General features: G+C 47.0%; 1 protein-coding gene across 4 annotated transcripts; it reads right to left on the bottom strand.

Annotated features, from left to right (window-relative positions):
- Positions 1 to 4,892: 4,892 nt before the first annotated feature.
- On the bottom strand, positions 4,893 to 15,017 carry SGO1 (shugoshin 1). Of its 4 annotated transcripts, XM_032957363.2 has the most exons (11): positions 14,902 to 15,017; positions 13,360 to 13,423; positions 13,054 to 13,099; positions 12,168 to 12,371; positions 11,392 to 11,585; positions 9,930 to 10,022; positions 9,485 to 9,546; positions 8,504 to 8,616; positions 7,577 to 8,413; positions 6,841 to 7,033; positions 4,893 to 6,218 (listed from the first exon to the last, which is right to left on the bottom strand). In XM_032957363.2, exons 3-11 carry the CDS (start codon positions 13,076 to 13,078, stop codon positions 6,029 to 6,031), a joined length of 1,911 nt encoding a protein of 636 aa, XP_032813254.1. In that variant the 5' UTR covers positions 13,079 to 13,099; positions 13,360 to 13,423; positions 14,902 to 15,017; the 3' UTR covers positions 4,893 to 6,028. The 4 variants fall into 4 exon arrangements, with proteins under 4 accessions (XP_032813254.1, XP_032813253.1, XP_075924137.1 ...); XM_032957362.2 differs by lacking the exon at positions 13,360 to 13,423 and having other exon boundaries at positions 14,902 to 14,989; XM_076068022.1 differs by lacking the exon at positions 13,360 to 13,423 and having other exon boundaries at positions 9,485 to 9,543; positions 14,902 to 14,989.
- Between the last annotated feature and the right edge of the window lie 7 nt (positions 15,018 to 15,024).

Genomic DNA, 15,024 nt, shown 5'->3' with positions numbered 1-15,024 from the left:
TTGACTTTTGAATTCCCTCCCATCGCCTCTTTTCCCAAGCTCTTGTACAACCTTCAAGAAACATGACGTCTTATACATTCATAATAATTACATTATGTAACACTTTTCATCAACAATGTCAAAACTGCTGTACAGGACACAACAGAAACAGGCACGCAGAATAAAAACATACATTTTAAGAATGATTTACAAGATGAACGAAAAGTTTAATAAGCAGAAGCGTACAAATAGGTTGTAAAGCGCATTTTTAAAATGTCCACAGAGCATTCCATAGCCTGGGGGCTACACGGGAAAAAACTGTCACCCATAAACCAAAACCTAAGACCTGGGGAAAGATCTGCATCCTCAGATCTTAGGAACCTTGAGGGGACATGCTGCAGCATGTCAATGATGTAATCTGGGGCAAGATGGTTCACTGCTTTGTAAGTTAATAGGATTTTAAACTGTATTCTATGTGAAACTGGAAGCCAATACAGGGAGGCCAATATGTCAAGGTCAGCAGTTCTCCTGCTGCTTGTTTCACACCTGTTGACGATTTCTTGTGTTGCGATCGAAATGTCGTGATCTATTATTTTTCTACCTATGTCACTTTACCGAAAGAACCAAAGAGTATGGATTCCTGCAGTCACAAAAGCTTCAAATCAAGACTGAAGGTGTTCTGGTTAACACCCTCGCAGCCGCATTCTGAACATGCTGCAAATTGATCAGCACCTTCTAAGCCACGCCAGGGGGAGTAAGACATTACAATAGTCTATGCGAGATGAGATGAAGGCATGGACCAGCTTTTCTGCATCTGAGGCAAAGAGAAGGGTTCGGATACGGGAGATATTACGAAGATGAGAAAATGAAGTTTGATTTTTTTAATGAGCCCCAAAGGACAATGTAGGGTTGGTCACAGATGACCCCTAGATTTGCAGGGGTGGAAAAAAACGAACTTTTTCGGATCTGAATTTGAGGTTTAAGGTTCAAACCTTAATAAACCTAATAAACCTCATGGTTTTATTCGCAATAGTCCCAGATCAGTACTGGTCCTCCAACGAGTCTATATCGTCGCCCTCGGACATATAATAACTGCATTCGGCGAACGCCGCATAGTTGCTCTTGAGGTAGACCAACTTCTCCAACCGAACTGGGCGCCAAGCTGTTCCTGAGCTTGCTGTGTATGAAGCCCATAGTTGAGAAGTTGCGCTTCGAGGCTGCAGAGGATGTCGCCATCGTGAACAGCTTGCTGCCGATCTTCTGAAGATCGGGCCAGGCCACGCTGTCAGACTGCCAATACTGCAAAGGTGTCTTTCGTCTCTTCAGCAGCATAATGAATCTAAACCCGCCGGCATCCTTCTCCTGCTGCGCCGAAATCACGTACTCGGTGAGCTGCATAAAGAGCGCCTCTCGTCATCAACCACCGTCTCATCGTCTCCAGTAAGATGTTCTCCAGCTCTTTTCGATTAGTCGGGCTCAAGCCCTCTCCAATGAAGCGAGGATCTAACAGATACGCCAGTCCATGGGCCTTTCCGTACATAAACTGAAAGTGACTTGATGCCAACTTGATCAGGTAGTTGATCTCTTCAGTGCTCGCATGACCGTCTTCGTGCAGCTTGGCAAACTTAGCAGGGAGAGCGTGAAAATCTGGCAAGACTTCAGAGACTGGTACGGAAACGGATTGATATTTGACAATGCGTCGATGGGCGTGAGAATGGCAAGGGACTTCTGCAACAGAGAGACGAAGTCGTCGCTCGTAATGATGGTCTTGATTCACATGCACTCAGATTTCAGAGCTGCCGTCCCTTGATGAAGTCGCGAGCTGTGACAATGGAATACAGCATTCTCTCCGACGACAACAGCGTCTTGCAACAGCCTTTGATCGTTCCCCAATGTGTAGGAGGCGGCTGGACCAACGCTCGAATGCCAGCGACCTTCTGTTCAGCCTGCAGCTATGCCTTGAGAACGTGACTGTTGTGAAACAATTTGACCGTGTCCTTGCACCCCACGATGAACTCAAGCAGGTACTCGAATGGATAGTCGATCGGGTATGTGTATTCTGATTGGCCGGCTTTCCCCGTCTTTGTGGCAGAGAATGTCCTTGACAAGCAAATGCAGACCATGCGACGTACAGCCTTGGAAATAGGATGAACGAGCCTTTGAGAGCTGTTCCCACGCATTCTTGTTGTGACTGCGCCAACGAATGTAGTCTTCGGATGGGACAGCCATCACACATTGAAGATCCGAGGCGATCCAGTCAGCGTTGTGGCCCTGCTCTCCAGTGGATACCGACTCGAGAGACAATGTTGTGGACGGCGATGTGACCATGCAGTTTACAATCGGATCATTATTGATGTTTGACCACGCATCAGATATCAGGCAAACAGTCTTATTGTCCAGGACGGTGTCAACCTTCATGTCGATGTACGCCCTGTCAAGCAATGATGCGGCCAGCCTCTTCCTGTTCGGCAGCACTGCATCTGGGTGAAGGGCCTTCACAGCGATCGCCAGGTTCTCCTCCTCGACCCGCTGGAACGACGTGCCCGCGACAAAGTAATGCATTGCTATGGCCTGCTCCAACTTCTCCTTCGTTCACTTATCGAGCTTGGGTATTAGGTGATCTTTGATCGATCCTTGCTTCATCGATGAAGCATTCGATGTAGATGGAGTTGAGCTGCCGCTTGGCTTCGCCCGCTTCTTGTTCGACGCATACCACTCAGGACGATCATCTATCTCGGTGCCATTCATTGCCCTCTGAAAAGCGGCGCATGTGTCCTGAGTCCAACTGAGTCACAGACGTTGTTCTTTAGAGGCAACACATTTATTACATCAACACGTTAACACAAAGGGGTAACTGCCCCTTTACCAGATACAGCCAAGGGTGGTGACCACCCAGATAACTACCCTATACAGAGGAGTTACAGCTATGAAGGGTCTGACCCTCACTCAGGTCCCGGCCACGTGTTGATGCCTGTAGAGCTTCCAGCTTGTAGGACGTAGAACTTCCAACTTGTCGAATGCAGCGAACCCCATTCCCTCTCAGGGACCCACTTTAGATCCTTCCGGGTCGGGGCCACTCCGCCCTTGGCACCGCCCGCCTTCTCGTGCCCTCTCGTGAGCTCTCCCCGGACACGTGATCACCCCTAGCCCCCCCCACCTGGGGCCTTCTCTGTGGACACTCCGGATCACGTGTCTACGGGGTCAATCAGTGCCATGGCCCAGGGCAACCCTGCCCCTGGGCTGACACTCTCCCGCTCCCCCTGGTGGGAGCTCGCACGACACGCTATGCGTGGTGCTCGTTGCTATCCCAGCACTCACCAAGCCCCGCTAGGGCTGGTACCACACCCGCTCACGGGGTGTACGCGATGACAGTGTATCGCACGCCGTTCTGTGCTAGCGCTGGCTTCACTCAGCAACCCACCCAAGTGCTGTCTGCGACGTAAGGAGCATCGCAGTGACATCCTCGTTGTCACTACACATTTATTCAGGTGCCACATTGCCTGCTCACTCTTCTTGTGATGGTTGAATCTGGTGCGACAATGTTTTCAGACGGCAACTCTTCAACTTGTTGCGGTTCCGGATCGGTGAAGTAGTGCCAAAACTGGCCCATCGAGCGTGTTCTGGCCTTCCCTGCGTTCGCCAACGCCTCGTCGACCACTCCATTCTTCTCCATCACAATTACGACATCACTATCAAATTCTTCAGAATCGAATAAATCCTCATCCAGGTCCTGATCCATCATCCTGCTCACGGTGGAAACTGGGTTTGTTTGATGACGCTCGTAACTCAGGTATGCCAAGAATTCTCATTTCCGGGCTCCGGCCTTCAGTAGTCCGTTACTTCAGTCAGACTTCCTGCTAAAACCAAAATGGCGTCTTTTATAATAAACCTCACCCTAGCTGGCCCTTCAGGATAGAGGTTTTTTTTTATTTAAACCTTATCGAACCATATTGTTTTAAACCTCGCATTGCCACCCATGTAGATTTGTGACTTCCTGTGCCTTACTAATTACATGAGTGTCAATCGTAATGTTGAAGGGTGCATCACCTCACTAATTGTAGGAAGTTTTAAAGCAACCACCTTTTGATGGAAGCCAGCACCGAAGCATGGAGACAGATTAAGGAATATTGGACTCAGTATGCAAGTAAATTTTAAGTGTCGTCCGCATAGCAATGAAACTTTAGGCCGAGGTTTTGGTGCAAATCACCCAGTGGGACCACAAATACAACAGAGGGCCAAGAACTGAACCCTGAGGAACCCCAAAATAAATGGGGCTGAGAGAAGATTTAAAATGAGTGGTTTGTTGCAGACTGCTTGGAATTTTGGGCCTTTGTTCAGCAACTCTTTTACTTTGAGACCTCCTTTGCCAGTAGCAAGATATAGTAATAGGGTTTTACCCTTTTATCTAGCACCAAAACTGACACCTTTATACAAGGGATCATGTTTGCAATAACCACAACACAAGCAGTCAAAATGCAAACAAAAATAGACAACTCTGATGATATGCACTGTCCTTGAAATTTATTGGTCCACACCCGGGCCGGTTTTTCTTAGAGCCTCGTCTCCACTGGTGTTGGACCAGATGATGCCAAAAGGCATACAACTCAAAAACAGTGCACTATCAGAGTATTGAGAGCTCCTATGCCATATCATTATCAGAGTTGTCTCTTTTTGTTTGCATTTTGACTGCTTGTGTTTTGGTTGTTGCAAACATGATCCCTTGTATAAAGGTGTCAGTTTTGGTGCCAGATAAAAGGGTAAAACCCTATTAAAAACTCTTTTGCTGTATTCTCATGAAACAGATGCCACTTGCTGGGTGTCATGGTGGAATCCGAGCCTGTGTTTTTTCCCCATCCCCTCCAGCCAGGCGATGGTGCAATCGGTCGCCTTGCATACCCCCGCTGACAACACCGTACAGTACCAGATTTTATTAACAAACCCACATCGATTAAATCAAATTATGCTTTAAGGTGCAACATTCAAATGAGTTTTCTTTGGTTCTTTCGGTAAAGTCACGTAGAATGAGAATAAAATAATAAATTGATAAAATTAAATAACACAATATTCTCACGACGTTTCGGCCACAACACAAGCAACCTTCATCAGGTGAAGGGACGAGACTGTCTGGAGGACAGCGCTGGAGTGAAAAAGCCACGCTCAGATCGCGACCTTTAAGCTGTGTGAGAAGAAACAAAGCGCCTTAGAGTCGCGGCATCTCTTCAGAAAGGTGAGCGACTCGATTAGTTGAGCCTTCTTATCCCGGAAGAAGGCTCGGGATAAGAAGGCTCAACTAATCGAGTCTCTCACCTTTCTGAAGAGATGCCGCGACTCTAAGGCGCTTTGTTTATTCTCACACAGCTTAAAGGTCGCGATCTGAGCGTGGCTTTTTCACTCCAGCGCTGTCCTCCAGACAGTCTCGTCCCTTCACCTGATGAAGGCCGCTTGTGTTGTGGCCGAAACGTCGTGAGAATATTGTGTTATTTTATTTTATCAATTTATTATTTTATTCTCATTCTACGTGACTTTACCGAAAGAACCAAAGAAGATGAATCCTTGCAGTCACGAAAGCTTTAAATCGAAATTCAAATGAGTGGTGAGAGGACCTCGCGGCAACGCATTAGTCACTTGTTGTGGCGGCACATTCTAATCAAGCGGCCACCCTGGTTAATGCTACACATGTAATTAACTGTAAAAGTGTGCGGTCTGCTTCACAGGGGACGTTAACTATATCGTGTAACGGCATTAACAAGAGTAAGCCATTGTGCTGGTATCAACGTCCAAAGTTGTAAAATGTTAAAATGACAAAGCAAATCCATCAACTTGTGCACAAACCTTGAGCACACAGGTTAACGTGACCCTTGGTCAATGACTACACAGTTACTGATATTAATTGATACATGGAAATCGCCTCCCTATTGCAAAACTTGGGCAGAACCCTCTTGAACAAATGTCATGAGGGTAATCCTTTCCTGGTAAACAAGCGTAAAAATAAACAAAAACAATTGGTAGTTACCAAGTGAACTCTTGCAATAACCCACGAAAAGGGTTGTTAGTTGTATTCTTTAAGGCAATGTGAAGCAGGTGGGTTAACTGATGCAACATCGGCCTCCTCAAAACAAGACATCTGGGGAATATGTCTGGCGCCTCGCTTCTGCCGCTTTTTCTTCCTCTCCTCATTCTTGTAGATCGGAGAGGAGAGGAATTGTGCGTCCGTGAACTCGTCACCTCGCCGTAGTTTCCTGAACACACGGGAGGCAATACTTGGACATTTAAGACAACTTGTTAAAGTAGGGCCGCCAAAGTCAATGCTACTCAACCCACTGCCCCAGGGTAGGCAACAGCAAATGTAATCCATCTGACTACCTCAGACACTGCCAAATGGATTTCCAAACTCAACATTGTCAGAAACTCGTCCGTTGCTCTTAATTCCATTTAAAAAATAGACACAAGGCTCGAAGACAATCGAGGTGGCTCCACGTTAGAGCGAGCGGCTCGCAATTGTAAAAAAAAAATCCTCGCTGGGGATTGACTCGGCCCATTATTCCTCTGGGGACGATACCTGATTGTCATGGATACCTGCAGTCATGAAAGCTTCAAATCAACATTATTATCACTTTGTGATGCAGTCAACAGTGTTTGCCATATTAATGTGGACTTCTTACCATTGGTTCAGGGCTGTAAACAGGAGGAGTGATATCTCAACGCTCGTTTGAGCAGAAAACCACTAAGTAATTTCTGGTCTGACAAATGCGTGCAATAACAACGTATGTTGAACGTCTTTCGCAGCATACATAGCCAACCGTGCTAATTAGAGGTGCAGGGGAAGGACCACAAAGGGCTGTGCAGTCAAGCAACACTCACGTATTGATGTTTGGCAGCTTGTAGTTCACCAGTGACCTGCAGCGCCGTTCGGTGTTCGGCATCGGAGATATTTTGGCCGTCGTGGGTCCACTCAGCATCAGCTGGTCGCCGTAGGGTGCCCGTGGGGTGCCCGTTACAGCCGTCGCCTCATTGCTTCGGTCGATGAGTTGCTGCGGGATTGCAAGGCTCGCCCCTGTGCACGCACAAGGGCAGTGTGCGGCATCACGAGTTTGGAACTTTAATTTTGTCAGTGAAATTAATTATCATGTGACTGCTGAGTGGAAAAATCGGAAGCTATTAACACCATTGTACGGTGGGGCATCAAAGCAGTTCACCAACTTACAACCAGTGCCATACAATGGCCAATAACACTTAGACATCCTTTTATACAATCTGTTGCCATTCCAAAAATGTATTGCTATACTAACAAATATTCTTAATTGCAGCTGGATTTTTGGACTAACTTTATTGAAACACTTCTTTCCAGTTGTTAACATTTGCAAAAAATATCCTGCAGCATTTACCGCCAATGCACTTCCTAAAGGTGAAATTCCCCACTTCAACTGCTGAAGATACCCATGGTCGTGCTTGGCGAAAGCTGGAGAGAATAAATGCTCACACTTGGATCCTTCAGTCATCACCCACTTTCCCATGATGCTATGAGGGGAGGTGACCGACCATGGCCCTTTGCTTACTGGACACAACCCACACCCTGGCTCATTTCAGCACCACTCACCGGCCAATGTACTTGATGCACTGCACTTTTTATTTGCAGGCATAGTCAATGAAGGCATTGGCACCAGCTCCTGCTCTTCCTCTGCTGCCACCGCCACTCTGGACGTTAAGTGAAAGGGGGTCTTATACAAATGCTCCTTCAACTCAAAGTCGAATGCATCGTCGTCATCTCCGGCTCTATCATCATAGCCTCTCCCTCCTATCGGCGAAGATTTGTACTTCACATTTCTCGCCCTTCTTGTCTTCTCGACTGGAGCCACACTCTCGTTCCGGGTGTTACACTGCGCCTTGTTGGCAGCTTCCGCTTGTAAAACCTTGGTCACGAGAGGAGCAGATTTAATCTTCCTGGACTTGGATCGTACCCTGGACCTGCCGCCATTCTCCTTGTCATTCTCCTGCTCATCACAACAATCCGCAGTTCCCTCGGCCTTGCTGGGTGGAGGCTGCACCGAGGCCAGAGTGGGGTGCTTTGCATTTTCTGTCTTGTTAGTCCTGATGACTTCGATGCTGACGGAGGAGTCGCACGTCATCTCCATGTCCAATTGGCTGTACACGGTCTTCTCGGTGGTAGTGCTCGTGTTGGGCACCGGCTCGTTGAAGCTGTCCACCTCCAAGGCGGGAATTTTGCACTCAGTCACGGCTGCCACATTCGTCTCTTCATTGACAATAGTGGGGACCGGATTGGTGGTCAAGTCTTTACGCCGGCGTGAGGTGATGTAGGAGGTCCAGGTTGGTTCTAAGGCCAAAGCCACAGGCAGACGCTCGTTTTCCTCTGTGGCAGTTGTGTCCAAGAAGCTGAGCTTAAGCCCCGAAAGCCTTGCGGTGGTGTCAACTGGTCCTGCAATTATAAACACGAATGATAACAAAACCAGATTGTGCGACATTATGTGTGCGCTTCCCCTCACCAGCTGCCAGCTGTCTCACTCACCAGGGCTGTTCGGCAAGCACTCGTTACGTTTCTCAGGAGCAGAGACCTCTTCTTCGTTGCGGCTCATTCCTACTGGAATCCGCTGGGGCATCACGATCTGTGAAGGTAAAGCTCTACACACACACGTCGTTCAAATGTCTCCAATCGTCAGCTACAATTTTGGCCATGGCAAAAAAATATACAATCCATAAATTGTTTAAGGGATACAAATCTAGTGAATGTAAGGTTTCAGTAATGTTTTGCAACATCAGTTTGTCCTCAGTATTACCTACTATAATCACCCATAAATGTCTGTCCATCCCACGCGTGATGTCACTCCACATGAGACCCGCCCCCCCGCAAAGTCGTTTTAAATGACCTTTCTTTACAGAAAGTGAAGGTAAAAAGTAAATCTACGCAGCACAGTGTTACATCCATGCGTGACGTCACTGCAAAAGAGCCCCCCCCCCCCTTCATTAATGTTCATACCTGCGTGGAAATTTACACGAACGCACAAGGTCGCGCACTCCACATGCCGCACCCCTCCCCAATAACCATTAGCGGGTGACGTCACTCGACATGGGCAACCCCCCCTCTCATTAATAATCATGAGCTGAACAATTTTTCTATTGAATATTTCAGATTTACTGCAATATACACCCGTCCTTGGATGGGCAAAAAAGCTAGTTTACTTATAATTATCAGTATAGAGGCCACGGGTATAATTCAAAGCAAAACACATGCATATCTCCAAAGTGATATTTACATTGGTGCATCTCTCAAAGTTTTGGATAATAATCCTTTGATCCATTTGGCTAGATTTATTTGGGAAATTCCCCAAAAGCAACACAATGGTATATTAAAATTCCATTCATATCAAATCATCTATATGAGTTACCGCGACACCTAGTTCAACGAACAGAGTCAATGGATTGACAATTTCAATCCTGGAACACTTGAAAAATATAGGTTGTAAGGAACACTGCTGAGGTACATCCTTACTGTGCAGATGATGCCCCAAATTCGCTTTCCACATCCTTTGCTTGACCCGGAGTGACTTTCTTCTGTGAAAAGCACCGATCGATACGGCATGTCAAACGACTTCAAAGACAAAGATTCCCCGTATAGCCTGAACAGACTAAGGGATGCTCTTAGAGAGCACCTATGAAGGCCAGTATGGTACACGAGGAGGTGGGTAGCCAGCACCACACCCGACGGCCATCGTCTCCCCAGTGGCGATGTTCACACACCGCACCAGGTACTCGTTAGAGGCCGAGTCGACCGAGGGGAGGCCCAGAACCGGTTCAGATATTTGCCACTGATATTGGCCGTGAGCGGAAATTGAACTCGGGTCGCCGGGTTCATAGCGCAGTGTGTTAACTGCAACACTACTGCTCCTCAAACGACTTTGCACGCACATGACATGGCCGTGGTCATGCGCACTCACCATCAGGGCGCACGCCTTTAGCCCTGCAGACAGCAGCTGGGCGTTGTTTTTGCAAATGTGGACGAGGAGATCCTGCAATGTTGCGACCACATTCTACAAGAGAGAGAAATTCCATGTTAGCTCTAAATCTAAGTTCCTCGCACACGCAACCCCTTTTCAGCAGTATAACAAAGACAATGATTTCCCGTATCGCCTTAAGACTGTTGGGACAAGGGCTGTTAGCGAGCACCCATGAAGGCCGGCACGGCGCACGCGTGAGTGAGTGGCCAACACCACACACGCCACCTTTGTCTCCCCAGGAAATGTTTACACGCTGCACCAGGTACTCATTCACCACTGTTGTTGGCCATGAGTAGGAATCATACTCGGGTCCCCAAATTCGTAGCGCAGCACGCTAATTGCTACACTACCACTCCCCACAGCAGTATATATATGCACACACAAAATATTCCAAACCTAAATAATAAAAGCGCACCAATATTTTAAAATGTGTGCGATTAGATGTTTTTGCAGCTCATACAGATGTCGTGTAATAGCGCGGGATGCTGACGGGGAGTGGTACTGGCAGCAGGGGGCAGTACACAAGTCAGCAGGAGGAGATCGAAAGGGAAGCCCAGGAAAGGGGTCGATCTGGAAGCTGAGAACCTGCTAGTAGGGTCTAGAAAAGGTGGCATGGCAAGCACGTGGGCTCACGGCTGTTTGCTGGAAGTGAATCCCCTCGCTGTGTTGCTGTTCGCCACCCTCGTCTCGACCATCTTAGACGCCACTAGATAGCCAGCCTGCCAACTGTTATAGCTCGGTAGTGCCGTCGAAGGGGACGGATGTGCGACTCGCGTGTGAGCACGTGGGGCGCGGCTAGCTCCCCAACATGTGAAATAAAAGAGGTTGCCTTAAAAAACCTGTCTCCGACTAAGTCACTATACATACAATGTCATTTAAGCCACCCTCCTGTTCTCGCTGTCTCACTTTTTGCCATCAGACGCTCCTCCCGCAGCCGTTAACTTCCGTAAATAAACGCTCGCACCAACTACCATGGTTGCTGTTTGTGTGAACTTCATTCCTCCACATATGTTGAGGACTCCATCTACCAGATTGTTTTGTCTCATCCACACTGCAGATCACAACACCTCTCTTTTTGCTCTACTTTGGAATTCACTCCAATGTCTCTTTTGCCAAGTTCTTATAACCTTGCTTAATTAAAGAAAAGTATTGACACTTATATGTATTAACAACTCTTTATCACTCCTTTTTGTGTTTAGTTTCTTGTCCTTCCCCTGCGCTTCCGATTAGTACGGTTGGCTACATACGGTGTGAAAGTAGTTCAACATATGTACATACAATAATGCCACTTTGGGCCTGTGCTCAGCAACTTCAATTAAAAATCCAAAAGGTTCTCCTCCAAGCGTGGGCACCGAGACGCCCGTGACGCCGCAGTGACGGAGCTCGTCGTCCCACGACCTACCTGGGCCTCCTTACAGCTTGTCTCGGCCGTCTTGAGGCGCCTCTCGAGCACGGACGTCTTTAACATCTGCACGTGACATGTGTGTCGCATCTCGTTCATCAGGCTGATCGCCATGCTGCTCTTGTGCTTCTCTGCCTCCAGTGCCAGTGCCAGCGCCTTGTTGCTCGCCAGAAGTGTCTGCCGCGATGACACATCTGCACGGGATACATTTTTTTAAAAACATTTTGCCGGAGGCTTTGGATGGCGATCAATGACAAGCATGGAAAACGTCTCTCGCCAATCTTCCACAAGCGCGCTGGTGCTTAATCTCATCACAGATTGCCATCATTACTAAATAATCACGCTACGTGAGAAATTGTACAATACAGGCAGCCGTTATCAGCACACCCCACACTCCATTCTCCCACAGTCTCAGTTTACCCTACAAGGAGATTATTGTTGCTTGAACATCATTTTTTTCCCTTTACAGTGGAAGAGCATGCAGGTTCAATTACACCATCTCTCATGCTTTTTGACCTCATTTTTAAAAAAAGTGTTTTATGAACTGCTTTTGCCAAACGTTTGGTAATCCAGCAAAATGTGTTTAACAAGACTGAATTCTGACAAGACCTAGAATTGTTGAAACAGCCCAGAGTTTACTTGCTTCAACAAATACTACTTGATATTGGTTTGGCTGATTGAATCATAAAAAAAATGTGTACATGTGGAAACAAACTATTTTGCTTATACGCTTTACGAATCTTTATCATTTCACAGGCAGGGCCTGGCACACTTACTCAATAGCCTTGTCTTGGCCTTTGTCGCCAGGTTTCGAGTCACGGTGGCATTCGTCCGGGAGAGTTTTAGGATTCGATTGTTTTTTATTTTTTCCTTTAATCGAGCGAGGCTTTCCTTGTGGGACCTCATTTTGGGCATGTCTTTCGGGGGTGGCTTCTTTTCGCTGTTGAATGGGTCGAGTTGGGCCACACTGCTGGAGGTCCCTGTTACAATAACCAAGTGACAACATCAACTGCATTTATCCAGCAATACACAGCACAGTATAGTTACAAAATATGTTCACAAACACAGCTCTACAGTATTCAAAATATCTCATTCTTTAGGCCGTGAAAAAGGGTACTTGCAATACAAGCCTACACTCAACGGCACGAGTTCTCACCAGGGTTGGGGAACAGTTTATGATTTAAAAAAAAGTTACTTTCCTAAGTTTACTGGGGAAAGGCAATGGCCTAGCTAAAGATTGCCCTCTTGTAACGACAGCTACAGGGGGTATGTCCATCCATCATCTCCTGGCTGGCCGAATAGCGAGATCATTGGGACGCCACCTTTTCCCAGTCCTCAACCTCATGGATTGGACAATTTTGCTTCAACATCGGTGCAGTATTAAACGTTCTGGGCGCCCTCTTTTTCTAGTCCCCTCAATGTTGCCTTGTAGGATAGCAGGATAGTTTCTGGATCTACTGATGTGCCAAGAAACTGCAGATGTTTCAATAGATGTTGGCTACAAGTCATTTGTCGAGTATCACGAAAACACACCAGTCCATTCGCTATGCAGTCCGCAGCAACGTGTACCTGGAACCAGATCCCGAACTTCAACAACCCAAGTGCTCACGTCACGGACAACGGCGTGGAAGCCACAAAATGACGGTCCCAAGCGACACTCACCGTGGCACTCTCTCTCGCGGGCCATAATTGCACCTGACGCCAACACCTGTACAAGGCAAAGTGGGGATATTGTGGACAGGTGAGCACAAAGAACCCATAGGGTGCCGACACATTTTAATCATGAAACAAGTCAGGCGACCCCTGAATAGCCAGGTGTGGTGGTGGTGGTACATGCTTGTTTAGAGATGCAGTTCGTGGATAACCAAACTAGGGTATCATCTGATAAGTGAGACATCCATCTAACAGTTCAACGAAGCCCTGTTGGCAGGAGGCGGTGCAACTGTGTTTATCGATGGCTATCCGCACCGGAGGTCAGATATTCCCCCTTGTGTGCACGGCTTCTCTAAACCACCCCAGTGTCCTTTCATTACTAAAAGAGAATGAAACAGCAATTCCCAAAGCAGGATGTTATTCATAACACACCTGCAACAACAACTATAAGAACACAACAGCACAACACAAACATACCACAACATTACAACCAAACAATTCTACTACAACACCACTGCTATACCAGGATACTGCAGACATTCAAAATCGCGCGATGAGATGGTGAGGTAGGGGGGGGGCGTTGTTTCGGGTCCTTTAATCCGAAGCGCAAAACGGAGGTTGTACCAAATGTGTAATCCGGGACAAAATGTTCGACACGGTGGGCCGCGAATTATGCGAGCAGTGTCGAACGGCCAATAACCCGCGAATGACAGACTCACGAAGCGTTGGTAAGTATTTACATTATGAGACCTCCCCTTTGCCAGTAACAAGATATAGGAATAGGTTTTACCCTTTTAACTGGCACAAAAACTGACACCTTTATTCAAGGCATCATGTTTGCAATAACCACAACACAAGCAGTCAAAATGCAAACAAAAAAGACAACTCTGGACAGTGCATATTATTATCAGAGTTGTCTTTTTTGTTTGCATTTTGACTGCTTGTGTTGTGCTTATTGCAAACATGATGCCTTGAATAAAGGTGTCAGTTTTTGTGCCAGTTAAAAGGGTAAACCCTATTCCTATACGTTGGTAAGTACTAAAAACAATTAGTGGCTTGTACATCAACATGGCTAAAACACCAAGTACTGTATTTAAGAGTATCTCTTAGGCCAGTCGACCTTAATGTCGATACCTATTGCTCTAAGCGGCAATTAAATACAATTGTAATTAACCTGTTATTTTACTTATACTGTACATCACTTCAGGAGACAACTTTAATAAAACCACAAGCACCAAGATTAGTCCATAGGCTGCTGCAGAGCGCCGAATCCCCACTGGGTTTTCTGAGGCAAACTCTCCCGCAGGGATCATTGGTGACGACTTCACTCTACCGAGTCCAAATAATCATGACAAGAATGTGAATAATCATGACAAGAATGTGAATAATCATGACAAGAATGTGAACAATCATGACAAGAATGTGAATAATTATGACAAGAATGTGAACAATCATGACACCGCTCCTCAGTCGTTTATCACGAGGTCACTGCTACTCGCCACTGTTATCGCCTCGCGGTGAACGGCGACCTCGCAGGAAGGCCGCAACCATCATTAGAGTCGAACACGCACAACCCTGAAATCACTCCACTGCTGGATGAGCCCCCCACCACACCACACGGTATCGTCGTGGGGGCTATTTGAACATACTTCACCACGCTGGTCAGGATGGGTTACAACGCAGACGTTGGGAACGCAACGGATTTCTGCCGCCCATCATTAACACAACAACAACAGTCAGCTCAACTACACAATTATCTAAGCGACAACGTGGCGACACATCGTTGGCTAATCATCAACAATGATAATTCTAATTACAACAACAATGATGATGATGGTGCCGAGGAGAGTTTTTTACCCTGCGAGGAAGCGACCGGTGACACCAAACAACCACAGAACGGCAAATTCAAATGCTGGCGCGGCTTCTCATTGGTCCAGCCCGCACCACGTGACGTCGGTAACCGTTGCCCCATCCCTCCCA

Source organism: Petromyzon marinus, chromosome 19, assembly GCF_048934315.1.
Source record: "Petromyzon marinus isolate PM22_M1 ecotype Great Lakes invasive population chromosome 19, UKy_Petmar_22M1.pri1.0, whole genome shotgun sequence".
Classification (NCBI taxonomy): domain Eukaryota; kingdom Metazoa; phylum Chordata; class Hyperoartia; order Petromyzontiformes; family Petromyzontidae; genus Petromyzon; species Petromyzon marinus.
Note: the sequence above shows the minus strand (reverse complement) of the source record. Positions and strands in the feature narration are given on the sequence as shown.